The sequence below is a fragment of the Hyperolius riggenbachi genome, chromosome 8 (assembly GCF_040937935.1).
Source record: "Hyperolius riggenbachi isolate aHypRig1 chromosome 8, aHypRig1.pri, whole genome shotgun sequence".
Classification (NCBI taxonomy): Eukaryota; Metazoa; Chordata; class Amphibia; order Anura; family Hyperoliidae; genus Hyperolius; species Hyperolius riggenbachi.
In genome coordinates, this window is record NC_090653.1 from 48,819,296 (window position 1) to 48,847,080 (window position 27,785).

Here is a 27,785-nt window from a genome sequence, read left to right on the forward strand (position 1 = left end):
ACTCATGTTTACTGCCGTCCTGGAGGACGTGGGAGAGAATCCCCTTAGACTTACCGGTATACGGTACTTCTCTGAGTCCTCCAGGACGGCCTCTACATTCCTTCTTCACCTTCAAAAAATTCACTTGTTCATATTTTGTCTCTAATCACTGCAAAGGTGGTACTCTGTTACAACGGAAGGAGGTTGAGAGAGGTGTGTAAGGTTGATTAATTGGTTAGCCTGTGTTTCGCTGTGGGAGGAGCCAGGGTTCTCTCATGTTTACTGCCGTCCTGGAGGGCTCATAGGAATACACCGGTAGGTCTAATGGCGTTTTTTTACCTGTGTTGCGGTCACTTACAGTAAGTACTGAAAAGCTGAAAGATCTAACAGATTTTGTACTAGTTCATCTACTCATGGGGGATTCTCAATATTGCCTTTATTGTTAACCAAAGCACTCCCTGGAAGCGATCTGTACAAAGATGTTGGAGAGCCTCCCTACTTGTTTACACACTATTTTGGCAATTGGACTGAGTAACTGTAGTTCAATAAATGCTTTGAAAGGCCCCATTCACAGTGGTGTGTTGCTGTGTAACGGCTGCTTTGTAATGCAACTTACCGCACTGCAATGGACCACCAATGCAATGTTCACAGTGTGGCAGTAGTGTTGCAGTATGGTAACACATTGCATGCAGTGCATTACCGCTAAATACGCCTGTTAACAGATACAGTAAACCCTACTTTTCATTGACTGTATGCGGCAGTAACACGAGGTATGACTTTTTTTTGTTTTGTTCCGTTGCGTTCCTGTTACAGGGAACACAACATCTCACTGTGAATGTGGCCTAAAAGAAATACCCAAGGTACATGTTGCGGCCCTCTCAGTTTTTACTTTCAGGAATACCGAAGGCCCCTGAGGAGATGGACTGGTCAAGACCTGTCAGATTTTCACTACCTACTGCAAGTGACAGGGACATAGAAAAAAGTCACTTATAGTGCATTTTACTATAGGAGAAAGCTACACTTTACATGTATGTATTTTAAATTCCACATTTTTTTTGGGTGATAGCAGTTACCGTTCCTATGTAAAATTTATTCACAGAGATCATCGGTGCATTTATTTTTTTCTCTTGGGCTTCCAATAGTATAGAAATATTACAGTAGAATCCCTTTATAGTAAACTCCAAGGGATCGGCAAAAGTAGTTTACTGTATCAGTTTACTGTATCAGAAATGGTCATACTTAAAGTGAATGTTTACCAGTTCAAAAATAAAAAAAGTCAGATACTCACCTAAGGAGAGGGAAGGCTCGGTCCTAATGAGCCTTCCCTCTCTTCTCCCGGTGCCCGGTCCCGCGCAGGGTCCCCCATAGCAGTATTCGACCAGTTCGGTCAAATACTGCAAATTCCGCCACCGAAGGGAGCTTTCGGAAGCCTTCGGGAGCACTCGGGCTCCCGAAGACGGGCCGCTCCATACTACGCATGCGCGAGCGCCCTCTATGACGCACTCGCATGTGCATAGTATGGAGCGGCCCGTCTTCGGAAGCCCGAGTGCTCCCGAAGACCTCCGAAGTCCCTGCGGCGGCGGACACGAACGGGGGAGCCAGCGCAGCACCGAGGGCATCGGGAGAGAGAGGGAAGGCTCATTAGGACCGGGCCTTCCCTCTCCTTAGGTGAATATCTGACTTTTTTTATTTTTGAACTGTTAACTATTGGCTTTAAGCACATAAAGTATACTATAGTACTGTATTTTAATTCAGTCAATAATTTGGAATCCTTTTTTTTTTTTTTTTTTTCAATGCTTTAGCAAGTGAGCACAGACAGTGTCTATGCTAGATCAAAATGCACAGTGCTCAATATGCAAGGGGTTGGCATGCAATAATCAGGCAACAGCTTGCGCAGGAAGTATAGGCCTCACCAGTTAATGGAAATACAGTATTGATGGTTTGCTCCTCTATCTATATTTTTGTACTGGATGATATTGTAGCGTTGCAGCCATGCACAAGCAAGTCACAGATGACAGGAAATTCCCTCAGTAGTCCAGCAGCAGCTTCCTCAGGAAGCTTAGGTCTCACCAGCTGCTGCCTTTGAGGTAATCCATTTAGGCATAGAGTAGTGTGCAGATAGCAAGCAGGCTACAAGTGTCTGCCAGCCCGCCCACCCATGCGTCGCCGACTGACGTATGACGCATGTCCCCACCCACTTTCCCCAATAGCTGGATACAGAATATTGCAAGGTCCAAAAAACAGGTTTACTATAACAGAAATTCTATTATATCCAGGTTTACTTGACCAGACCATGGACATTTAGTTTACTACAGTAGAATCTTGTTATAGTAAACTCTGATAATAGTAGAACTCTGGATATGGTAAACTGAGTCCTCAGATCCCAGCAAATGTATTGGTAGGTGAACAGAGGCGCCAGAAGGATAAAAGTACATAACATTTTTAAAAAATTGCTGGGAGGAAGTGGTGGACTCGCCTCCGTTAAAGCAGACACCAAGGACTGTAAATATATAGATATACACATTTATTGAAAATACCCTAAAGATGCAACGCGTTTCGCGGGCACAGCCCACTTCTTCAGGCAATAAGCAGGGGATAAACAACAGCAATTCAGTTATAGCAAGCAGAGCACCTCTGTGCCCGCGAAACGCGTTGCATCTTTGGGGTATTTTCAATAAATGTGTAGATCTATATATTTACAGTCCTTGGTGTCTGCTTTAACGGAGGCGAGTCCACCACTTCCTCCCAGCAATTTTTAAAAATTGTATGTACTTTTATCCTTCTGGCGCCCAGGTGGAGCGGTGATCTACCCCCCTTTCTTCCTATCTACAGAAAGCAACTTCTTAATCCTGAGTGAGGACAGGTCTAATCTCCTCACCTGCCTAATGAGTGGTTACCTAGGTGGTAACCCGTGTTTGTGAGTATTACCATCTCACTGTTTCATTTATCCAATCAATTTTGACATACTACACCATATTGGGCTCTCAATTTCTCTTCAACTTTAGTTTCCCAGCAAATGTGTCTTTATAAATATACAATGTACGACCAATTCTGATATAGTAAACTACTTTTCCTGGTCCCTTTGAGTTTACTAAACACCAAATGTGTACTATTTTAGAGTTTTCTGTATCACCATTATGCTGTGTTTGCTTTGTAAATTGTATAATTTACACATTTTATGGGTTTTATCTTTGAGCTCTTGGTTTTCTCCTGCAGATGAAACAGTTTGAGACGGAGTTCCAGAAGGTGGAGGAGGCTCTGAGCAGCTTTCTGAAGATGGTGTAGAGTTAAATTATTTTCCATTGGCTCAGGATGGTTACAGCGGCCCCCATGCTGCTCCCCAACTTCCCTTTTTTAACAAAAACAAAAAGGTTTGCAGAATGTGAAGCGTCACGGATGTGAATTTCTGGATCGTACCAACCTATAGGATGCAATAAAACCTCTAGTATCCAATACAACTGTGTCATGTGGTTTATGACTATTGTTTTTTATGGAAGGCATTGTGTAGAGTCTTGGTTATCCGGTACCCACGGGGATTAGCTGATGCCAGATAAATGGGCTTTCTGGTTGCTTGAGACTCAGTATCAAAAATAGGCCTAGCTAATACAGTACTATACCCCACTCTGTATACATACCATGATCTCTGTATTATAGGCCCAGCTAATACAGCGCTATACCCCACTCTATATACATACCGTGATCTCTGTATTATAGGCCCAGCTAATACAGCGCTATACCCCACTCTATATACATACCGTGATCTCTGTATTATAGGCCCAGCTAATACAGCGCTATACCCCACTCAATATACATACCGTGATCTCTGTATTATAGGCCCAGCTAATACAGCGCTATACCCCACTCAATATACATACCGTGATCTCTGTATTATAGGCCTAGCTAATACAGCGCTATACCCCACTCTATATACATACCGTAATCTCTGTATTATAGGCCCAGCTAATACAGCGCTATACCCCACTCTATATACATACCGTAATCTCTGTATTATAGGCCTAGCTAATACAGCACTATACCCCACTCTATATACATACCGTAATCTCTGTATTATAGGCCCAGCTAATACAGCGCTATACCCCACTCTATATACATACCGTGATCTCTGTATTATAGGCACAGCTAATACAGCACTATACCACACTCTATATACATACCATGATCTCTGTATTATAGCTCCAGCTAATACAGCGCTATACCACACTCTATACATAACATGATCTCTGTATTATAGGCCCAGCTAATACAGCACTATATCCCACTCTATATACATACCGTGATCTCTGTATTATAGGCCCAGCTAATACAGCACTATACCCCACTCTACATACATACCGTGATCTCTGTATTATAGGCCCAACTAATACAGCACTGTACCTCACTCTATATACATACCGTGATCTCTGTATTATAGGCCGAGCTAATACAGCGCTATACCCCACTCAATATACATACCATGGTCTCTGTATTATAGGCCTAGCTAATACAGCGCTATACCCCACTCTATATACATACCGTGATCTCTGTATTATAGGCACAGCTAATACAGCGCTATACCCCACTCTATATACATACCATGGTCTCTGTATTATAGGCCTAGCTAATACAGCGCTATACCCCACTCTATATACATACCGTGATCTCTGTATTATAGGCACAGCTAATACAGCGCTTTACTATACTCCACTCTACAGTACAGACCAAAAGTTTTGACTCACCTTCTCATTCAAAGAGTTTTCTTTATTTTCATGACTGAGCATTGTAGATTCACACTGAAGGCATCCAAACTATGAATTAACACATTTGGAAGTATAGTACATAACCAAAACAAAAAGTGTAAACAACTGAAACTGTCATATTCTAGGTTCTTCAAAGTAGCCACCTTTTGCTTTGATTACTGCTTTGCACACTCTTGGCATTCTCTTGATGAGCTTCAAAAGGTAGTCACCTGAAATGGTTTTCACTTTACAGGTGTGCCCTGTTAGGTTTAATAAGTGGGATTTCTTGCCTTATAAATGGGGTTGGGACCATCAGTTGCATTGTGGAGAAGTCAGGTGGATACACAGCTGATAGTCCTACTGAATAGACTGTTAGAATTTGTATTACGGCAAGAAAACGCAGCTAAGTAAAGAAAAATGAGTGGCCATCATTACTTTAAGAAATGAAGGTCAGTCAGTCCGAAAGATTGGGAAAACTTTGAAAGTGTCCCCAAGTGCAGTCTCAAAACCATCAAACGCTACAAAGAAACTGGCTCACATGCGGACCGCCCCAGGAAAGGAAGACCAAGAGTCACCTCTGCTGCGGAGGATAAGATGAGACTGTGTGAATCAGGCCTTCATGATAGAATAGCTGCTAGTAAACAACTGCTAAGGACAGGCAACAAGCAGAAGAGACTTGTTTGAGCTAAAGAACACAAGGAATGGACATTAGACCAGTGGAAATCTGTGCTTTGGTCTGTTGAGTCCAAATTTGAGATTTTTGGTTCCAACCACCGTGTCTTTGTGCGACGCAGAAAAGGTAAACGGATGGTCTCTACATGCCTGGTTCCCACCGTGAAGCATGGAGGAGGAGGCGTGATGGTGTGGGGGTGCTTTGCTGGTGACACTGTTGGGGATATACTGGTTATCGAAATTGAAGGCATACTGAACCAGCATGGCTACCACAGCATCTTACAGCGGCATGCTATTCCATCCGGTTTGCGTTTAGTTGGACCATCATTTATTTTTCAACAGGACCATGACCTGAACACACCTCCAGGCTGTGTAAGGGCTATTTGACCAGGAAGGAGAGTGATGGGGTGCTGCGCCAGATGACCTGGCCTCCACAGTCACCAGACCTGAACCCAATCGAGATGGTTTGGGGTGAGCTGGACCGCAGAGTGAAGGCAAAAGGGCCAACAAGTGCTAAGCATCTCTGGGAACTCCTTCAAGACTGTTGGAAGACCATTTCAGGAGCAACTTTTGGAGTTCCTTCAAGCATGTTGGAAGACAATTTCAGGTGACTACCTTTTGAAGCTCATCAAGAGAATGCCAAGAGTGTGCAAAGCAGTAATCAAAGCAAAAGGTGGCTACTTTGAAGAACCTAGAATATGACATATTTTCAGTTGATGCACACTTTTCGGTTATGTACTATACTTCCACATGTGTTAATTCATAGTTTGGATGCCTTCAGTGTGAATCTACAATGTTCATAGTCATGAAAGTAAAGAAAACTCTTTGAGGTTTGTCCAAACTTTTGGTCTGTACTGTATATACATACCGTAATCTCTGTATTATAGGCCCAGCTAATAGAGCGCTATACTATACCCCACTCTATATACATACCGTAATCTCTGTATTATAGGCCCAGCTAATACAGCGCTATACTATACCCCACTCTATATACATACCACAGCACTATACCCCACTCTATATACATACCATGAACTCTGTATTATAGGCCCAGCTAATAAATGGCTATACCCCACTCTGTATACATACTGTGATCTCTGTATTATAGGCCCAGCTAATACAGCACTATACCCCACTCTATATACATACATCTCTGTATTATAGGCCCAGCTAATACAGCGCTATATCCCACTCTATATACATACATCTCTGTATTATAGGCCCAGCTAATACAGCGCTATATCCCATTCTATATACATACCATAATCTCTGTATTATAGGCCTAGCTAATACAGCGCTATATCCCACTCTATATACATACCATGATCTCTGTATTATAGGCCCAGCTAATACAGCACTATACCCCACTCTATATACATACATCTCTGTATTATAGGCCCAGCTAATACAGCGCTATATCCCATTCTATATACATACCATAATCGCTGTATTATAGGCCTAGCTAATACAGCGCTATACTATACCCCACTCTATATACATACCACAGCACTATACCCCACTCTATATACATACCATGAACTCTGTATTATAGGCCCAGCTAATAAATGGCTATACCCCACTCTGTATACATACTGTGATCTCTGTATTATAGGCCCAGCTAATACAGCACTATACCCCACTCTATATACATACATCTCTGTATTATAGGCCCAGCTAATACAGCGCTATATCCCACTCTATATACATACATCTCTGTATTATAGGCCCAGCTAATACAGCGCTATATCCCATTCTATATACATACCATAATCTCTGTATTATAGGCCTAGCTAATACAGCGCTATATCCCACTCTATATACATACCATGATCTCTGTATTATAGGCCCAGCTAATACAGCACTATACCCCACTCTATATACATACATCTCTGTATTATAGGCCCAGCTAATACAGCGCTATATCCCATTCTATATACATACCATAATCTCTGTATTATAGGCCTAGCTAATACAGCGCTATATCCCACTCTATATACCAGTGGCGTAGCTAAGGAGCTGTGGGCCCTGGTGCAGGTTTTACATGGGGCCCCCCCAAGAACTTTATACATAGCAATTGATACAGCGCACCAAAACTTGCCAAGGACAACCACAGTGTCAGAGGTGCAAGAAGGGGATGGGGAACAGTGTGTTAAGGATTACTACTATTCAAACCATCTATAGAAGTGATTATTACCAGCACAGGACCAATAGAAAGCTAATACTGTGATAGAGGGTGGACCCTTCGGGGCCCCTCTGGCCCAAGGGCCCCGATGCGGTCGCTACCTCTGCACCCCCTATTGCTACGCCCCTGCTATATACATACCATGATCTCTGTATTATAGGCCCAGCTAATACAGCACTATACCCCACTCTATATACATACATCTCTGTATTATAGGCCCAGCTAATACAGCGCTATATCCCATTCTATATACATACCATAATCTCTGTATTATAGGCCTAGCTAATACAGCGCTATACTATACCCCACTCTATATACATACCACAGCACTATACCCCACTCTATATACATACCATGAACTCTGTATTATAGGCCCAGCTAATAAATGGCTATACCCCACTCTGTATACATACTGTGATCTCTGTATTATAGGCCCAGCTAATACAGCACTATACCCCACTCTATATACATACATCTCTGTATTATAGGCCCAGCTAATACAGCGCTATATCCCACTCTATATACATACATCTCTGTATTATAGGCCCAGCTAATACAGCGCTATATCCCACTCTATATACATACCATGATCTCTGTATTATAGGCCCAGCTAATACAGCACTATACCCCACTCTATATACATACATCTCTGTATTATAGGCCCAGCTAATACAGCGCTATATCCCACTCTATATACATACCATGATCTCTGTATTATAGGCCCAACTAATACAGTGCTGTAACAAAAAAAGTTCTCCTGAGGGTTACTCACCTCAGTAGCGGGAAGCCTCAGGGTCCCAACGAGGCTTCCCCCTCCCCTGTAGCTGTAGGCAGTGCAGCTCTGGCTCCCCCGAATCCTCCCTCGACAAGCCTGATGAGCGCGGATTTATTTACTGGCTCCAGTAGGGGCGCTGTTGTGGCTCTCCGCTCCGTCGGGACTGTTCTACTGCGCAGACACAGTAGACTTGCGCCTGCGCAGTAGAGCGGGCCGACAGCGATCGGCTATTTCCGCCTATCTACGAGCGGAGAGCCGATTACTGCGCTGGAGCCGGGAAGGAAAATATTTACATTCCCGCTGTTCAGGAGCTTTATCTCCGCCGCCGTGGGACCGAGGAGGACGGAGGAAGCCTCAATAGGATCCGGAGGCTTCCCCCACCCCAGGTGAGTACCCCCCCAGGGTAGGTTTTTCTCATTACAGGTTTTCTTTAAATGAATATCTGTGGTTTCCCACAATGCACCACTACTGAATATGCAAGTTACCGCTTTATGCGCCTGAAAGCCATGCAAGCATCCAGAACCGCTGGTGTCTAGCAAGCTTTTAGCTTTACATTTTACACAGCCACATCAACCCAACCTGCAGACAGCCTGTTTCAGACTTTGAGCCTAGAACATTTTCACAAAATTCTAATCAAGAAGCCAACGCTGCGCATGTGATTTTAATTACGTGTCTGAATAAAGAGCTATTTTTTCAAGAGTGGTGCTGCTGATCTTGGCTTCTTGAATAGGTGATCTTTTGGGCTGCAGGGTCATATCAGCTTTAGCACACTCCTATCTCCATTGGAGTGCTTGGTCTCACACTGTGTGGATCCACAATATTCTAATGATCTGAGATTTTGATTTGGGTGTTTTCATAAGCTGTAAGCCTTACCCTCAGCGGTAAGCCCGAGCTAGCCGCCGCGGTGGATAGCTCAGGCCCTGGTGGGCAGATTTGCTCACTTTTTACTTTGTTACACGCAGCTAGCACTTTGCTAGCTGCGTGCTTGTTCCGATCGCCGCCTCTCCGCACCGATTCGCCGCTACCCGCCGCGCTAGAGCCCCCCCCAAAAACCCCTGCGCAGCCTGGACAATCACCGCAGGCTGCTCTATGGGGTGGATTGGGACTCCCTCCGACGCCATGACGTGGATGACGTCATCCTGTTCGTCGCCATGGTGATGGGGAAGCCAAACAGGAAATCCCGTCCTGAACAGGATTTCCTGTTTGCTCTGATCACCGGAGGCGATCGGAAAGGGGTGGGGGGATGCCGCTGCACAGCGGCTATCATGTAGGTAGCGCTAGGCTAGCTACATGATATAAAAAGTGCTGCGCTGCCCCCTGGCGGTTTTAATAGACCGCCAGGGAGGTTAAACACCAAAGTTTTATAACAAATAGTAGGCTTGCAATATCTTGCTTTGCCTGTAATAATCACATAAATATCCTACTGTAGGACTAAAACATAACTTTTATTGTTATTACATTAAAAACGAATTGGCTGCTGGTTTGCAACCATCTACTGAAAAGATAATGTCAAGGGTACTATGGTAAGTACATGGAATATGAGGAATAAACCTCAGAACCCTTAGGCATTATGCCATCATAATTAGCCAATTAGTTTTTAATGTAATAACAATAAGTGTTATGTTTTAGTCCTACAGTAGAATATTTGTGTGTGTATTTCCTGAATCAGGTTTTTGTTGATTTGCCTGTAATAAATCTATTTCATATATTCGCTTCACCTTTTAAGATGAATTACTGAAATACGCAGTTTCAGCTGTATTGTGTAGCCAGGGCCGGATTTCTGGCAAGGCCACATAGGCCATGGCCTAGGGCACCAGAAATTTAGGGGCGGCTCAGTGAGGGACAGTAAAGCTGTTCCATGCAGCCATCCTTATCTACAAGGTCAGCTTTAACCTTTGAACTCTCTGTCCTGTGTACTTGTGTCGTCCCTGCAAGACCTGTAAGCTCTATCCTGCAGGTACACTTCAGCCTAACTCACATGGTGGCACAATGGGTCCATCATTAATTAGATGGCAAACAAACATAACATAAAAGTTCTTAAGGAAAATATAACATGACTTATACACGTATTACTGAAATAGTTATTGTCTGTGACATCCAATGATGTAAGTAGAATTCTCATTGGGGCACACGGAGATAACCATACAGATGGTATAATTGGCCTTGGGCGGTAAAAAGTACAAATCCGGCCCTGTGTGTAGCCAGATATATACGGCAATTTGTATGTCTGTCTTGGAGGTCTTTTGCATGTGTTATATATTTGCAATGTTAAATTGCAAATATTTGGAGTGTTTCCGGAAGATGACCTGGCACTGATAAATGGTCTATTCGATAATTGCTCTTTATTTAAAAATAAAATGAAAGAATCTAGGCCAATCCGTGACCTGAATACTCTGCATTCCTGTCTGTCCCGCCTGTATTGTTGCCGGGTCTGTTGATGGGTCAGAGGGGGTGACACATTGATCGGGGCACGCTATCTAATGTGATGCTAATGCTTGGCCGTAATTTACAACAAAAGGCTGCCAATGTGGAAACGATGACTCAGGAGTTCAACAGACGACCCAGCCGAGCGGAGTATTCAGCAGGAAGGAATTAGGATTTTTCAGACTGCTCTAAATATATTCTAGATGTAATCTGCCCTATAGAGACATCCATCCATGCACTAATGAGGACCAAAAAATCAGAAACAGGCTGTACAGTGGCTTGCAAAAGTATTCGGCCCCCTTGAAGTTTTCCACATTTTGTCACATTACTGCCACAAACATGAATCAATTTTATTGGAATTCCATGTGAAAGACCAACACAAAGTGGTGTACATGTCAGAAGTGGAATGAAAATCATACATGATTCCAAACATTTTTTACAAATAAATAACTGCAAAGTGGGGTGTGCGTAATTTATTCAGCCCCCTGAGTCAATACTTTGTAGAACCACCTTTTGCTGCAATTACAGCTGCCAGTCTTTTAGGGTATATCTCTACCAGCTTTGCACATCTAGAGACTGAAATCTTTGCCCATTCTTCTTTGCAAAACAAACGCTCAGTCAGATTAGATGGACAGCGTTTGTGAACAGCAGTTTTCAGATCTTGCCACAGATTTTCGATTGGATTTAGATCTGGACTTCCACCGGGCCATTCTAACACATAGATATGTTTTGTTTTAAACCATTCCATTGTTGCCCTGGCTTTATGTTTAGGGTCGTTGTCCTGCTGGAAGGCGAACCTCCGCCCCAGTCTCAAGTCTTTCGCAGACTCCAAGAGGTTTTCTTCCAAGATTGCCCTGTATTTGGCTCCATCCATCTTCCCATCAACTCTGACCAGCTTCCCTGTCCCTGCTGAAGAGAAGCACCCCCAAAGCATGATGCTGCCACCACCATATTTGACAGTGGGGATGGTGTGTTTTGAGTGATGTGCAGTGTTAGTTTTCCGCCACACATAGCGTTTTGCCTTTTGGCCAAAAAGTTCAGTTTTGGTCTCATCTGACCATAGCACCATCTTCCACATGTTTGCTTTCAGTGGCGTGTGGCAAACTGCAAACTGGACTTCTTATGCTTTTCTGTTAACAATGGCTTTCTTCTTGCCACTCTTCCATAAAGGCCAACTTTGTGCAGTGCACGACTAATAGTTGTCCTATGGCCAGATTTCCCCACCTGAGCTGTAGATCTCTGCAGCTCGTCCAGAGTCACCATGGGCCTCTTAACTGCATTTCTGATCAGCGCTCTCCTTGTTCGACCTGTGAGTTTAGGTGGATGGCCTAGTCTTGGTAGGTTTACAGTTGGGCCATACTCCTTCCATTTCTGCATGATCGTTTAAACAGTGCTCCATGGGATGTTCAAGACTTTGGAAATCTTTTTGTAGCCTAAACCTGCTTTAAATTGCTCAATAACATTATCCCTGACCTTTCTGGTGTGTTCTTTGGACTTCATGGTGTTGTTGCTCCCAATATTCTCTTAGATAACTTCTGAGGTCATCACAGAGCACCTGTGTTTGTACTGACATTAGATTACACTCAGGTGCACTATATTTAGTCATTAGCACTCATCAGGCAATGTCTATGGGCAACTGACTGAACTCAGACCAAAGGGGGTTGAATAATTACGCACACCCCACTTTGCAGTTATTGATTTGTAAAAAATGTTTGGAATCATGTATAATTTTCGTTCCACTTCCCACGTGTACACCGCTTTGTATTGGTCTTTCATGTGGAATTCCAATAAAATTGATTTATATTTGTGGCAGTAATGTGACAAAATGTGGAAAACTTCAAGGGGCCGAATACTTTTGCAAGCCACTGTATGTATGTTAGACTGATGTACCGTAGTTCTGTAAAATGTATAAGCTACTGACTCCATATACACCAGCAGTTCTGGATGTGTGCTTGGTTTCAGGGGCATAAAGAGATTCTTTGCATATTCAGGAGTGATGCATTATGGGAAACCACAGTTGCTCACTTACAGCTGAATTATTGCAAATACCTTCTGTTTTGTTATTACATTTATTTATACCTTCTAATTACATTTAGCATTGCTTTTTAATAGAGGGCTTTGTGGTCTCTTTAAAGGACACATCCGAGAAGATTAAAAATAAAAAAAATCCACTTACCTGGGACTTCCTCCAGCCCCTGCCAGTCGTTCTGTGCCCTCACTGCAGCTCCGCTCTCCCGCTGGAGGCCCAGGGGCCCCAGCGGCGCAAGATCTCTACTGCGCCTGCACGAGCGGCTCCCAGAGTTGCACTGACGTCATCCGGACTGTACTGTGCAGGCGTAGTAGTTGTGCACCTGCACAGTACAGCCCGGATGATATCAGTGCAACTCAGCCGCAAGCTGGAGGGCAAGAAGATGCCAACCTGGCGAGGTCGGCATCTGCCCTGGAAGGGATCGGGAGCCACCGGAGCTGCGGCGAGGGCAGAAGTCAGCTGGAGGAAGCCCGATGTAAGTAGATTTCTTTTTTTTTTTTTTTTTTTTTTTTGTTTAGCTCCTCAAACCTTCCCTTTAAAGTGAACCTGTAGTAAAAATAAACTGATGAGATAAACAATTATATTTATCCTCCTACTCCTAAAAATAACTAAGCATCCCAGGGTTTTCTTTTATATTTAAACATTTACAAAGTAGGTTGAATGTTTTACGGTCTCTAATCAGTAGCAGCCTATTGCGTGTCCCAGAGTTATAAAATACACAAACTAGTGACCTTTTTCTATGTCCCTGCCAGCAGAAGTTGCATTCTGCCAGGAAAACGTTTATGGCTGTAATTTCACTGATTGCTATATTCCCGACAAGGTATTGACAAGACAGAAGCTGTTGCTTCCATGCCTGAAATTAACTCTTTCAGGTAGCAAAATAAAACAAGCAAAACAGCCTGGTTATTAAGTTTTGCACTGTACATACACATGTTTATCTCATGTTACATATAGCCTCATGTACACTTTAAAGAGGAACTCCATTCACTGGATTACAATAATGTAATAAAAAAAAGTGCTTCATTTTTACAATAAATACAGGTAGTCCTCGGTTAACCTGAATCTGTCCTTAAGTCGGGACAGCGCCGGATTTCTGTGATTTAAAAGTTTTTAAGTAGTTTAACATTGAACTATAGACGCCATGTATGTGGGGGGAGGTGAGCAGCTACATACCGCACACCTCCCGTGCCCTGGCGTCACCCTCTGCCTCTACAAAACGCCTCCGTATCATTACAGAGATCCGCGTCCTCTGACCCTGTTACTGCTCTGCGCATGCGCAGTATGCCGGGTCGCCTCCCGGCCTGCGTCAGAGGACGCGGATCTCTGTAATGATACGGAGGTGTTTAGTAGAGGCAGAGGGTGACGCCAGGCCACGGGGGTGTGCGGTATGTAGCTGCTCACCTCCCCACACACATGGCGTCTTTAGGTCAATTTTAAACTACTTAAAAACATGTAAATCATAGAAATCCGGCGCTTGCGCTGATGTCATCGACGGGGCGGAGCTATCAGCGGGGCGTTCGTATCGGCGGGGCGTTCGTAAACTGGGCGTACGTAACCCGAGGACTACCTGTATGTATAAATGATTTAGTGGAAGTAGCTGCTGCTTGTTTTTTTTTTGCCAGTTGGAAACAGCTGTAAACAGATATTTCCCACAATGCAACGAGGTTCACAGACCGGAAACTGCCAGAACCATGGTCCTCACAGTTTCCTGTGGGAGAGGTTTCACCACAATATCAGCCATACAGACCGCACTGATGATTCGTTTGTGAAAAGGAAAAGATTTCTCATGGGAAAGGGGGTATCAGCTACTGAGTGGGATGAAGTTCAACTCTTTGTTACGGTTTCTCTTTAAGCCCTTGATTATTCAGGAACTTGGCGCAGGATACAGCTGGTATATGGCTGATCTTGCTTCTGCACAAGTCTGGGCCGTATTAATTACTATTCCCCCTTCCAGGCTGCCATGGATGGCGGGGGAATGAAATAATTCGGCTTCCAGCGATTGCTGGAGGCCGAATTATTGTGTTTTTTAAGCAACTTCGGCTCTGTCTTCTGACGGCGCCGACGTTACTCACTGGGCGCCGCTAAATGATGTGATTCCTATTAAAGTCTGTGGAGGCGCCGGCTGCGCCCAAATCTAGCAGTGCTGAAAAGCACTGCTCCGCTTGTCAGAACCTATTTAGTTTGGCATTGAATTCAGTACAGGTACTTAAAGGAATACTGTAGGGGGTCAGGGGAAAATGAGTTGATGTTACCAGGAGTGTACTGTGCAGGCCCAGTATGGTCTGCGCCGTGTGCTCCTGGTGACATCAGCGGGCTCGAGGACACGGCAACGCAGGCGCAGTGGTTTTCAGACTTTAAAGTCTAAAATTCCAGAAGTGAACCGGAGGCGGGGCCGGAGCATTGGGGAGTGGCTGCACGGGCACAGGATGTCTGCGAGGGACCATTAGAAGCCCCGGGTAACTCATTTTCCCCTGACCCCACCCTACAGTATCCCTTTAAGGGTTAATTCCTAAAGTCTTGTATAGGAATGTTTTACTTTTATCAGTGTGGTCCGTTTTATTTCATACACCCCTAGTAAGTATATTTCTTTTTAATCTGAGAATTACAATTCATTTTTCCAATTGATTGTAACATTTGAAAAATCTGAATAATGTATAACACACGTGTGTTAAATTTTCACCCATTTATAAAAAAAAAATAAAAAAATTGCAGAATCTGAAAAAAATTGCTTGGACCTATACATCAAAAAATTGACAATCTACCCTATACCATCCAATGTTCTGAAAAATTGATTAGCAAAATCCACCACTTCCGATCAACTTGTATCATAAAAAACAGGAAATTCAATAAGATTTCGTGCTTGAATAGAAAAAAATACAGTGTTTTCCACAGGCTCTTTTAGCCGGGTGCTCCACCCGGCTAGGTTTGGTGAGCACCCGGCTGTCATCGGCTCACCTCCTCCTCTGCTGTAAACAGACTTGTGCAGAAAAGCATCTCCCATTGTGCCCTGCATTCTCCCATCTCGCCCCACCCGGCTACTTTTTCATGCCATCCGGCTGGAAAACATTTCTGGGGAGAACACTGAAAAATACTTTCAATTTTTCTGAATTGGTGTAAAATGGGATCTTTTTATGTTATGATGAGTGGTCACCTGATCCTCATCGCTGTCATTCTGAAATGTTTCAGCTGGTGCATTGGAATGGACTGTCACTGGCCCTTATTTTTCTCCTAAGTTTTCCCCTAGGTGATATTTTCTCACCTTATCAATAAAATGCCCTTTAAAGTGAACCTAAAGCCAGGCAAAAAAAATGAGATGAACTCACCTGGGGCTTCCCTCAGCCCCCTGCAGCCGATCGGTGCCCTCGCAGCCCCGGTGACGGCCAAACCGGAAGTAGCCGCCGGCGGGTCCTGGACCATTGGAGCGGGGCTGCGAGGGCACCGATCGGCTGCAGGGGGCTGAGGGAAGCCCCAGGTGAGTTCATCTCATTTTTTTGCCTGGCTTTAGGTTCACTTTAAGCCACCAACAAGCAAGAAAGTACTGTTCTCTAAATAATTTTGGCAGTACTTTTTTTCAATTGAGTGTGCTAAAAAATGTACAGTATTTTAAATAGAAGATGAAAAAAGATCTCCTAGGAGAAAACTTAGGACAAAAAGTTAATTGAATAATGGTCTATATCCCCATAAGAGTAGCAAATATTGGTGTTCCTAAAGCAGCAAGTGACAGCCATACTATCCCAAGAAAAAAAACGCATCTATAAGCAGATAAATACTCGCTCTACTTACAAAATATATGTATTTTACTATCCATGTTTTGAGTCCAGTGAATTTTATATAGTAAATAAAGAGAAAACTTTCCAGGCATTTTCCATCTTTACTGCCTCTGACTGAAGCCAATCCTGATGTAATTTCCTTCCTTACCCTTTTTTTTTTATTCCTCCTTGAAACTGCACTTTCATATCTAGCTTGCTTTGTAAACACGTGTGCACAGCATAGATTGTATTTCAGCAGCTTCTGCAGAGGGGTGAGGTGCATTTCCCTTCTCAGCCTCCTGTCACACTAAACTGCCCTCAGCCAATCAGTGAGGAGCAGGAATCCCACTTTAAAAAGATTGACAAAAATGCTGATGCATGACCCAGGGATTTCCCCATTCCACAGCAAAACATTTCTGTTTATAAATAACCACTTCCTCCGCGACATGCTGATAAGCCGTGGTGTGGGTGTGGAGCGAGTAAGGAGGGAAGAGGAAGTGAAAATGATTCTGCATAGCATGTTGGACGTGAAGGCATGATGATGGGCAGAATGCTAAATAGATTACAAATAAACCCTTTAGGAAATTAATTATTTTTAGTCCATTTTGCAAAATTGGACATGAAATACAAACAAAGCCAAAATTGTTCAAATTCCCCCTTGTGCCGCTATAGCCGTAAACAACTTTATGGTCTATGGTGTTGCCCAACTCAGGCGCCGAAACAACTGGACTCGATTTTTATTGGATCTTTGTGCATAGGGGACTACCGTACAAGGTAGGGTGACCACGCACCCTAAAAAAGAAGACCACAGAGACAACAGGAACCTGAATGGTGCAATATGTCTCAGGAAGAGTGATGGAAAACAAAAAGGACCAGGATACTCGCAAAGGAAGGTTGCACAAGGGGCAACCAAGTGCTGAAAGCAGGTGGAGATCTATAAACCCGACACCACTCGGATGTCCGGCTGGAGCTGGATGCGGTCGCGCTCTTGGGAAAAACAACAAAGGTCCTATCGATGGCAAAGCCACTAGGTACCAATGTACACCCCTCCCAAGGGAGGGTGAAAAGCACAAAGGGGGTAAGAGGTGCCCAGAGGGATAAAACGGAGTTAAAAAAAAGCTAAAAATAGAGGTGGTTTTACCTCAATAACAATATACTGTGTGTGTATAAATATATATATATATATATATATATATATATATATATATATATATATATATATATATATATATATCACTAATATTATGAATGTGAAAGTTTGGATCTTTGTTAATCACGCAACAATGGCTCAACCGATTTGAATGAAATTTGGCACACACATAGTACATTACCTGGAAAAACATATAGGCTACTTTTTATCCCCATAACCAAAATCTGGGCGGAGACAAATACAAATTTCACTGGGAAAATGTAAACTGCAGCCATTCTTACACTGTTAATGGCAGGGTTCTCAAACTTTGCCCACATGGTCACTGGGTGAGTGAGATTAATATTCAGGAAAGTGGGTGGAGCCTACAAAAGGCAATCAAAATTCACCTATTGATTTTCAAGGGAAATATTTAAACTGCTGCCATTCTTACACAGTTAATGGTACAAGCCTCAAATCTGGTACAGTTGGTCATTGGGTGACTGGTTGTCATGGTTATCTTGCCTCTTACCCCCTTTTTGCATAACGGAGTACCTTGATATTGTTTCCACATCAGAAGTATAGTTTTTAGCCTCAAGTCTTTAGAGATCACCTTTAATCTTTGTACACGCTCGATCAGCACTGCCATAAAACAAGGAACCTCTGCCAGTTTGTGACAAACAATGTCGGAGTACGTTTGAATTCAATGATGGTCTGCCGATCCTTAGCGGAAGCACAAATGAGAACCTGGAAGTGCATAACTAGCCACATGTGAGCAGTTGGAATGGAGCAATCGTTTGATAGGACTAACACTGAATATGGAACTGATGCGCCAGGACAGATCGGTCTACATGGATGATAATTGCTGTGTTTTGCCATCGTTGAGACACTTTTTTTGTATGATTCTCGGCCATCTCATCTTTCCTTTTCGTTTGTTTTGAGCAACAGCAACTGAGCGTGAGTATGAAACTTTAGGTCAAGTTTTACCAGTTAGTGATTGTCGGAACTGGCAGAATTTCAAACTAATTCAGAATTTCCTGTGGAATTTGCGAAATTGTTCAGGATTCTGCCATTTAACATTGAAGTCAATGGTGCAGAATTTTGAAGTTAATCCTTAACGAAAATACAAAAATTCTATGCAAAAATGCTATATCAACTAGGGATCTACTTTGAACATATTTGTGCAAATTCCCACTAACCATAATGAATGTTATGGCTAGTGTGAAAATATATTCGCAATAAATTACAGTTTTGACTATGATTGGCCAATACTCAGGATGAAAATTTGGAATTCCGCAGTAGCATTATTAATCTGCTCGTCTCATTTATCTCCCTTCTTGCTCTTCCTCTGCTGCTCCTCTCTGTCAAACTCTTCCTTGGCTACCAATCAACCAGAGGATCCAGTTCAAACTCTCAGCCCTAACCTACAAAGCTCTCCACGATCTCTCTCCTGTGTACATCTCCTCACTAGTCTCCAGATACCAACCTAACCCCAATTTCACATCTGCCCACGAGCTTCTGTTGTCCTCCTCATAGTCAGGCATACAAGATTTCACATGTGCCTCATCCCTCCTCTGGAATGCCTTTCCACAATATATCTGTCAGTCTCCAACCTTTGACATCTATTCTTTAAACACTCCCTCAAAACTCACTTGCATCGACAAGCATAAGTCTCTGCCTTAGGCCACTTCCCCTTTGTCCTTTGACCTAAGGCAAAGTTGCACTCCTACTAGATATCCCAAAACACACTGCCTCTAGGTATGTTTATATTGTATACTGTGTTTCCCCAAACATAAGAAAGTGTCTTATATGAATTTTTGCACCAAACGATGTGCTAGAGCTTGAGTTCAGGGGATGTCATATATTTTATGAACACACAAGCTCCTGTGGGGTGTGTCGTCCTGCCTTCCCCATTGTGCCACCTCTTCCTCTGCTGGATCCTCCTCTTGTGTACCCTTGTGTTTCCCATGTACCTTTAGTGTCTTCCTCTTTCCCCTGTCCTCCTGTGTCCTCCTGGTGTCCTCCTATGACCACCTGCATCCTTCTCTTACCCCCAGCTCCATGCCATGCTGTCCCACGTGTCCTCTGATGTCCCCCTGCACCCCCTTCTTTCCCATAGCTCCATGCTGCTGTGTCCCCGATCTTCAGCCTATGTGGAAGAAGTATGGCAACTTGTGTTTCTACTGGAGCTGATGGTCTCGCAGGCAGGACCATGGCTCAGTTATTGGGCCAATCACTGCACTTGCTGAGTATCAGCCATGATAAAGACGGGCGGAGCCATGGTCCTGCCTGTGAGACCATTGGCTCCAGTAGAAACACACGTTGTCATAGGGCTTACTTTCAAGGTAGGGCTTATATTTTGAGCATGTTGAAATTCCTGGTAAGGCTTACTTTCAGGGAATGTCTTAGTTTTGGGGAAAGAGGGTACTACCCCACCTCTTGTTCCCCCTATTCATCTATATTGTAAGCTTGCAAGGGCAGGGCCCTTTTGTGTCTTGGAATTTGTTATACATTTTATTCATCATGTTACTTTTGCCACCGTTAATACCAATTCTGTATTTAGCATCGATGCTGTATTTTGTACCAGTTCTGTATTTTGTATATTGGTGTATATACCATTGTCTATTATTAAGTACCCCGTGTTTTTCTCTGTATGCTGGTGCTTCATAAATCAATAATGATAATAATCTCTCTCTGCAGCCCTACAGCAGCTGATATCTGTGAGTCCATCTGTGCCCCGTGCCTCTCTGTGCTGTATATCCCCGGCTCGCCCAGCTCACCGTCTGCCTCTGCCGGGTGTAGGAGGCTGCAGACCGTTAATGATATTTCACACGTCTGTGTAAAAGCAGCATGCAGGAGTTAATTAGCAGGTGTAGCAGCAGCAGCCGGGGAATTCTCAGTGGGATTCGGTCTCCTGATACAGCTTGGAGGACTAATCCTATTCAGAGCGATCTGCTGCAAATAACATGTTACTCTGAGAAAGGGCAGAGGGAAGGAGAGACGACGAGCAGCGGAACAGAAAGAAACACAACATACAGGTAACCAGACACACACATTGGCAATGACTTACTAAAGCAAGTGGAAGACACTAAGACAGGAGACGAGCAGCAGAACAGAAAGAAACACAACATACAGGTAACCAGACACACACATTGGCAATGACTTACTAAAGCAAGCGGAAGAGAGGAGACAAGCAGCAGTACAGAAAGAAACACAACATACAGGTAACCAGACACACACATTGGTGCTGACTTACTAAAGCAATTGGAAGAGAGGAGACGAGCAGCAGAACAGAAAGAAACACAACATACAGGTAACCAGACACACACATTGGCAATGACTTACTAAAGCAAGCGGAAGAGAGGAGACGAGCAGCAGTGCAGAAAGAAACACAACATACAGGTAACCAGACACACACATTGGCAATGACTTACTAAAGCAAGCGGAAGAGAGGAGACGAGCAGCAGTACAGAAAGAAACAACATACAGGTAACCAGACATAGGGATGCTCAAATCCGAATTTGGGTGAAACCCGGATAGTTGCTATCCGGATTTCTCCGGGGTGGGTCGGGGGTTCAAGCTTACCTGTCTGACGTCTTCTTCATCCATCCCTGGCGCCTCCCTACGATGCGGTCCACGCGGCGGTCACGTGACTACAAACACTTCCTCCTTCCGGGTTGAAGTAGGAAGTGTTTGTCACGTGATGCGCGTGGACCGCATCATGGGAGGTGCCGAGGGACGGACGAAGAAGACGTCAGACAGGTAAGCTTGACCCCCCCTGCCCACCCCGCATAGGTTTACTGGGAGAAATCCGGATAGAAACTATCCGGGTTACACCCGAATTCAGATTTGAGCATCCCTAACCAGACACACACATAGGCAATGACTTACTGAAGTAAGGGGAAGAGAGGAGAGGAGCAGCGGAACAAAAGGAAGCACAACATACAGGTAACCAGACACACACAGTGGCGTTGACTTAGAGCCAGTACACACCTAAAAGCGCTAGCTTAATCCAAAACACTAAGCGTTTTTTTAAGTGATTTTTCTAAGTGATTCCAGGCATGTGCTTATTGGTTTTCTAGCTATGCCTAGCAATTTTTGGAGCGTTTTGGTGTAGAGATTTTTTATTTTTTGTACAGCTTGAGCTGGAAGTGAACAGGTTTTGCAAAACACAAAACGCTTGGAAAATAGCTGTTATAAATAGCGTTTTTTTAGAGCGATTTTCCACTTTCCTACACTTAACATTGAGGCTGAATCGCCTCAGAAATGCTGCAGGACTCGCGTTTGCGAAAAAATCTCATTGCGCTGGTGTGATCCTTCCCATACAAATACATTAGACAAGCGCTTTTCAAAGTGCTAGCATTTTTAAAAGCGCTCAGAAGCGCTCTTGGTGTGCAACAGACCTTACTAAAGCTTGCCAAGGTTTGATAACGGTGAGGAACCTGAACCATCCACCAGCGACCTGATGTCTTTGGAGATGACAGGAAATGTTGGTTCCAGACAGGCTGCAGAAGTTTAGCCACCCATATAACAACTATAAATGGAAATTTGGGCACCGGGGCTGCCTGCTCTAAATATATTTTTATAGTCGCTATTAACGTGGGTGCCTATGGGGCACCCAATGTTTATCATATATTGCGGTGAGGGCAGCATGGATATCTTTGGGTTTGCGGCAGGGGAATGATTAGGTATGGGGCAGTGGGTTAGGATTAGGCATTTCTGGGGACATTGGTCAGGGTTAGACATTGCTGGGGAGGTCTGGTTAGGATTACGTATCAGTGGGGAGGTGGTCTCTTGGTGGCAGAGAAAAGAAAAATAGGAACACAGCATAGCTATTTGTGTGCTTGGCACTGTACATACACATGTCTATCTCATTATGTCACATGTTACCTCGGTTGTCCTTTCATTTTGAGTTTTGGCAGCATTAAAATCCTATGACACTTAGCTGATGAGACTCGAAAAATTAGAATATTGTGCAAAAGTCCATTTATTTTAGTAATTAACGTAAAAGGGTAAACTAATATATGAAATTGGAACCCTTTTTAGTTGTTTTGGATGAATTGGCTGATTAGAGTCTGACACTTTGAGGCTAGAATATTGAACATGTTCACAATATTCTAATGGTCTGAGATTTTGATTTTGGGGTTCTCATAAGCTGTAAGCCATAACCATCAAAATGATAACAAATAAAGGCTTGAAATACCTTGCTTTGCATGTCATGAGTTTATTTCATATATTAGTTTCACCTTTTAAGTTAAATAACTGACATAAATGGACTTTTGCACAGTATTCTCATTTTTTGCATTTCACCTGTAAGCACCTGAAAATGTTATCTGTAATCCTGGTAACAGCAGCACCCATCTGCAGAGGCGTATCTAGAGGGGTGCAGGCATGGCTCCTGCCATGGGCACCATGTCTGCCCCTTCCTCCCTCGTGCTCCACCTTCATACTGAGGGATGCCTCTCAAGTGTTTGTACCTGCTCTTATACTGGAGGACATCTCTAACTACCTATACTGGGGGAGGGGGGCTACTTATACTGGGGAGACACCTCTTACTACATATACTGGCAGGGCATTCTAAAGTGGTGGCTACCTATATTGGGTATACTATCTTTGGCTAACTATACTAGGGTGTTACCTCTGGTTACTTACACTTGGGGGGCTCACTCTAGCAACCTATACTGGAGGGGCTACTTATACTGGGGAGACTTGTATCATTGCAATAAAAGAAGCTGTTAATATGGGGCAAGTTTGTGTGACCAGGGGGAGGAGGCACAATTTAAGTGTTTGCCATAGGGGCTATATTACCCAGATACGCACCTGCTCATCTGTGTACAGCTGACCTGCACCGTACAATCAGCGTGTCCTTATCTGCATGTACTGCAGTTCAGAGGAGGAAATGAGGTCAGCTTCGTAGCTGTGATGTCTGTCTGGGCTGTCCAAGTCCACATGAATCCCAGGACTGGCTGTACACAATTAAAAATGTTATTTGAATAGAACATCTGATGCACATACACACTTCGATATTAAAGCCATTGTTTTATATGTTCTATTTGAGAATGATTCTAGTGAAAGAGACTAAAGCAATCAATAGTTAGTTAGATAGTTAGATTTAAGGGACCAGTATCACGAGCTATTGCAAAAAGGGAAAAAAAAAGGAAAACCCATAGATATAGGTTGTACATTCTCCCTAGATTAAAATGCAATATATATTTATTTGTTTCCTATGTTCCTGTCACTTACAGTAGGTGGAAGAAATCTGACAAATCTGACAGGTTTTAGACTACTCTATTTCCTCATGGGAGATTCTCAGTGTTTCCTTTATTCTTTACAAAAGCACACACTGGCAAGCATCTACTTGAATGTGCACTATTTTAGCTGTTGAATTAATCAAACTGGCATTAAAAGCAAACACGAGGGGGGCACTTTTGTTAAAAAAAACCTCATCAATTACCACCGGTCCTACATCCCGCAATCGCCAACTTTTAATAAAAAGAAAACAAAAAACATGGCCATGACCCCTGGAATCATGATGCTGCAGCGCTGGGTCTGTGTGTCTCATCACAGAGCACAACGCAGGGAGGTGGGGGAGCGATGAGGTAGAGGTGGGGCTAGAGGCAGAGCTGGCCAATTACAGAAGGGGAAGAGGCATTCCTAACACCAGAGTGGGCGTTTTACAGACGTGCCTATATTGCAAGGGATGCCGTTTCCCTTTGCAGATTGCAGACAAGCAGCTTTTGTTTGGGGTGGGGGGGGGGGTGACAGCGCAGAGCGAGGAGGGGGGCTGAGAGCTGCACATTGGGGACACAGAGGCATGTCATGGAGCAAGGAACATGTCTCTGTGTCCCATCTGCCCACCCCTGCGCCGCCTTGGGTACACTTTAAAGAGGAACTCCAGTGAACATTTTACTGTTGGCAGGTGATGTAGCTGCTGCATGGTTTTTGGCAGTTAAAACAGCTGTAAACAGCTATTTCCCACAATGCAGCAAGGTTCACAGACAGGAAACTGCCAAAAGTACGTACTTTTCTTGTGGGAGGGGTTTCCTGTGGGAAGGGTTTCACCACAATATCAGTCATACAGTGCCCCCTGATGGTCTGTTTGTGAAAAGGAATAGATTTCTCATGTAAAAGGGGGTATCAGCTACTGATTGGGATAAAGTTCCATTTTTGGTCGGAGTTTCTCTTTAAGTAATGCCCTATGAGGAGGTGGACTAGTCTAAAGCCCGTCAGATTAATAATACCTACTGTGAGGACCAGCAAAATAGGAAAAAAGTAATTTACAGTACATTTTACTTTGGGAAACATGTAAATCTTTTACATATACTCACGTATTTTAAATTTTACTGTTTTTTTGGGCTTTTGAATCTTCACCTGTTTGATTATTTTATGGCATTTAAGTTAAAATGATCTCATTTTATATCAATGCTTCCTTAGATCCGCGCCACAAAGGCAATAAAACAGCAGCCGTAAACCTAGGCTATAAAATGTATTCCCCGCGATTTTCTGCTGCAAATGCATCTCCGTCCCCGGGGGATTCACACTGAAATCACTGTTAAGAGAGGGACTTCTCTGCCCTCAGAACATCATCTGCAGCAGAAAATGAATGATCTAGAAGCTGTTTATTGGCAGCATGTTATGGCTTTGGTGACAATGACCTAGTGGTTAATGGCCAAAACAATCACTTAAAAACCATTGATTAGAAACAACCATTCAAATGAACTTTTTGAAGTCAAATGTTGCTAAAACCACAACAAAATTTCAACCAGAATTGTATGCCAATCCGATCAAAAATCCACCCCACTACTTTGCAAATTTCTGCAGCACAAACTTATCAATTTGGAGCAAATTCAGTGAAAATATTACAACCGATTGATTTGGGGTCATCAACTGATCTTTAGTGGTGCAGCAGATTGGCCCGGAAAATCCTCCAGTCAGGGCCAGTCGGTGCAGTCACAGTCCAGCCGTGTGTACTTTCCCGTCTTGCCCCTGTCAGCGGGAGCACGCACGCGCGCCCAGGCCGTGCATGCGCAGTTGGCCCCTGACCGGAGGACTTTCTGGGGCCAGTTGCAGAAGAACGGGGAGGCGGAGGAGGATAATGAAGGGGGCGATGGAACTGGAGGAAGCCCCAGGTGTGTATTTTTTTTCTTAAAGGGAACCTGCAGGGAGAAGTATATGGAGGCTGCCATATTTATTTCCTTTTAAACAATAACAGTTGCCTGGCAGTCCTATGGATCTATTTTTCAGCAGTAGTGTCAGAATCACAACAGACACAAGCATGCAGCTAGTCTTGTTCAGGGTTTATGGCTAAAATGATTAGAGGCAGAGGATCAGCAGGGCTGCCAGGCAACTGGGATTGCTTAAAAGGAAATAAATATAGCAGCCTCCATATACCTCTTGATACAGGTTCCCTTTAAAGAGGAACTCCAGTGAAAATAATGTAATAAAAAAGTGCTTCATTTTTACAATAATTATGTATAAATTATTTAGTCAGTGTTTGTCCATTGTACAATCTTTCCTCTCCCTGATTTACATTCTGACACTTACCACATGGTGACATTTTTACTAGTGACAGGTGATGTCACTGGAATGAGACGCTACTTGCATTTTTGGCAGTTGGAAACAGGTGTTATTTCCCACAATGCAACAAGGCTCCCACAGTGTGATGTCAGTACCTCAGTGCTGTGAGGAGCTGACATCAGACTGTGGGAGGGGCTTCACCACAATATCAGCCATACAGAGCCTCCAGATGATCCGTTTGTGAAAAGGAAAATCATTCTCATGTAAAAGGGGGTATCAGCTACTGATGGGCTGAAGTTCAATTCTATGTTACGGTTTCTCTTTAAGTTCCCATCTCAGGTTTACTTCAAGGAGCCAGAGACACCAAGTACGGAAGTGTTTTTTGTTTGTTTGTTTTTTTTAAAGGAAAGTAAAAAAAATGAGTTTCACTTACCTGGGGCTTCTACCAGCCCCATGCAGACGCAGGACACTATTGCGGAAGATAACGCGAAGAAGGATACGCGTGGCAGAGCTAGTGGCCCACTGACTCAGAGTCAGCAAACACAAAACTAGCTGGCATTGGGGGAACGGAGGATCGTTGAGGAGCGGTGCGGGCACAGGACAGCTGCAGGGGGCTGGTAGAAGCCACAGGTAAGTGAAACTCTTTTTTTTTTACGTCCCTTTAGGTTTCCTTTAAAGTGGTCTGAAACTCTGACATAACATTCAATAAAATTGTGTTTTCCTACTTTTTATTACTCATATCGTTATCATATTTGCTTTTGTGCGCAAGTAATATTGTCTGTTTACAAATTACAAGTTCCCAAAGTACAGTTTATCTGCTCTGAAAGCTGCCAATGCATTTTATTCCAACTGAATTTTAAGTTTTCAGTTGTATACACACAAATGTATTGGAGTGTAAACAAAGATACTGTTATCTCTAGTCTGAATGCGGATTTGAAGCTGAATAGCCTTTCCATAGCAGGACAAAGTGCTGTGTTTAAACGTTTCAGTGATGTTCTGCTACAAATTCTGTTCTGGGATAGTAGCTTTAAAGCTGTCAGGAATCTTTTAGAGCAAAGTAGAAATGCTGACTTTCAGACCACTTCAAGTGTCTTTCCCAAATCTACATGTAGTAAAGTCCGCATTAGTCAGTAGGGATTGTCATTGAGGTACAAATAAATTTGAGGTGATTGAGAATTATGCTAATTATTATGATACAGAATTAGGCTAATTATTACAAAAATCTAATTCTAAATGGACTAATCAAATTTAGTAAGTGGGAGCAGTTGATTGGTCTTTTTTCATGCTTTATAAACACTGTACTTCAGAAGAGTTTTTAGCAGCTTGCCTAGAATGTCAGTGTTAAGGGACAACCGAGGTGATATGTGACATGATGAGATAGACATGTGTATGTACAGTGCCTTGCACACAAATGACTAGTTACTAGGCTGTGTTCCTTTTTTTTCTCTGCCTGAAAGAGTTAAACATCAGGTATGCAAGTGACAGTTTCTGTCCGGGTCGGACTGGGTCAGACTATAGCATAACCCTCACTGATAAGTAATTGCAGCCATAAAACACTTTCCTGTCAGTAAATGCCTTCTTCTGAGAGCAGGAAAG

At 43.4% G+C, this 27,785-nt stretch overlaps 2 protein-coding genes and 1 long non-coding RNA gene across 9 annotated transcripts in view; 2 read left to right on the top strand and 1 right to left on the bottom strand.

Annotated features, from left to right (window-relative positions):
* Positions 1-3,437, top strand: part of VARS1 (valyl-tRNA synthetase 1) — a 61,500-nt gene extending 58,063 nt beyond the window's left edge. For both annotated transcript variants that reach the window (XM_068250374.1, XM_068250376.1), the window contains exon 31: positions 3,196-3,437. In XM_068250374.1, coding sequence (XP_068106475.1) covers positions 3,196-3,264 — 69 coding nt within the window. In that variant the 3' untranslated portion in view covers positions 3,265-3,437. The remainder of the gene's footprint in view (positions 1-3,195) is intronic.
* LOC137528794 (uncharacterized) overlaps positions 1-27,785 on the bottom strand; it is a 137,047-nt gene that overhangs the window by 99,549 nt on the left and 9,713 nt on the right. For all 3 annotated transcript variants that reach the window (XR_011023466.1, XR_011023467.1, XR_011023465.1), the window contains exon 3: positions 23,493-23,638. This is a non-coding gene — a long non-coding RNA (uncharacterized lncRNA). The remainder of the gene's footprint in view (positions 1-23,492; positions 23,639-27,785) is intronic.
* The window catches only part of VWA7 (von Willebrand factor A domain containing 7), a 92,853-nt gene continuing 83,675 nt past the window's right edge, over positions 18,608-27,785 (top strand). Inside the window, exon 1 of one of the 4 annotated variants that reach the window (XM_068250383.1) lies at positions 18,608-18,629. The gene's annotated coding sequence lies outside the window, so the exon portion shown is untranslated. Of the gene's footprint in view, positions 18,630-20,636; positions 20,711-20,965; positions 20,986-21,609; positions 21,621-27,785 lie in introns of those variants that run through there. The other 3 variants (XM_068250380.1, XM_068250384.1, XM_068250385.1) reach the window with 3 other exon arrangements.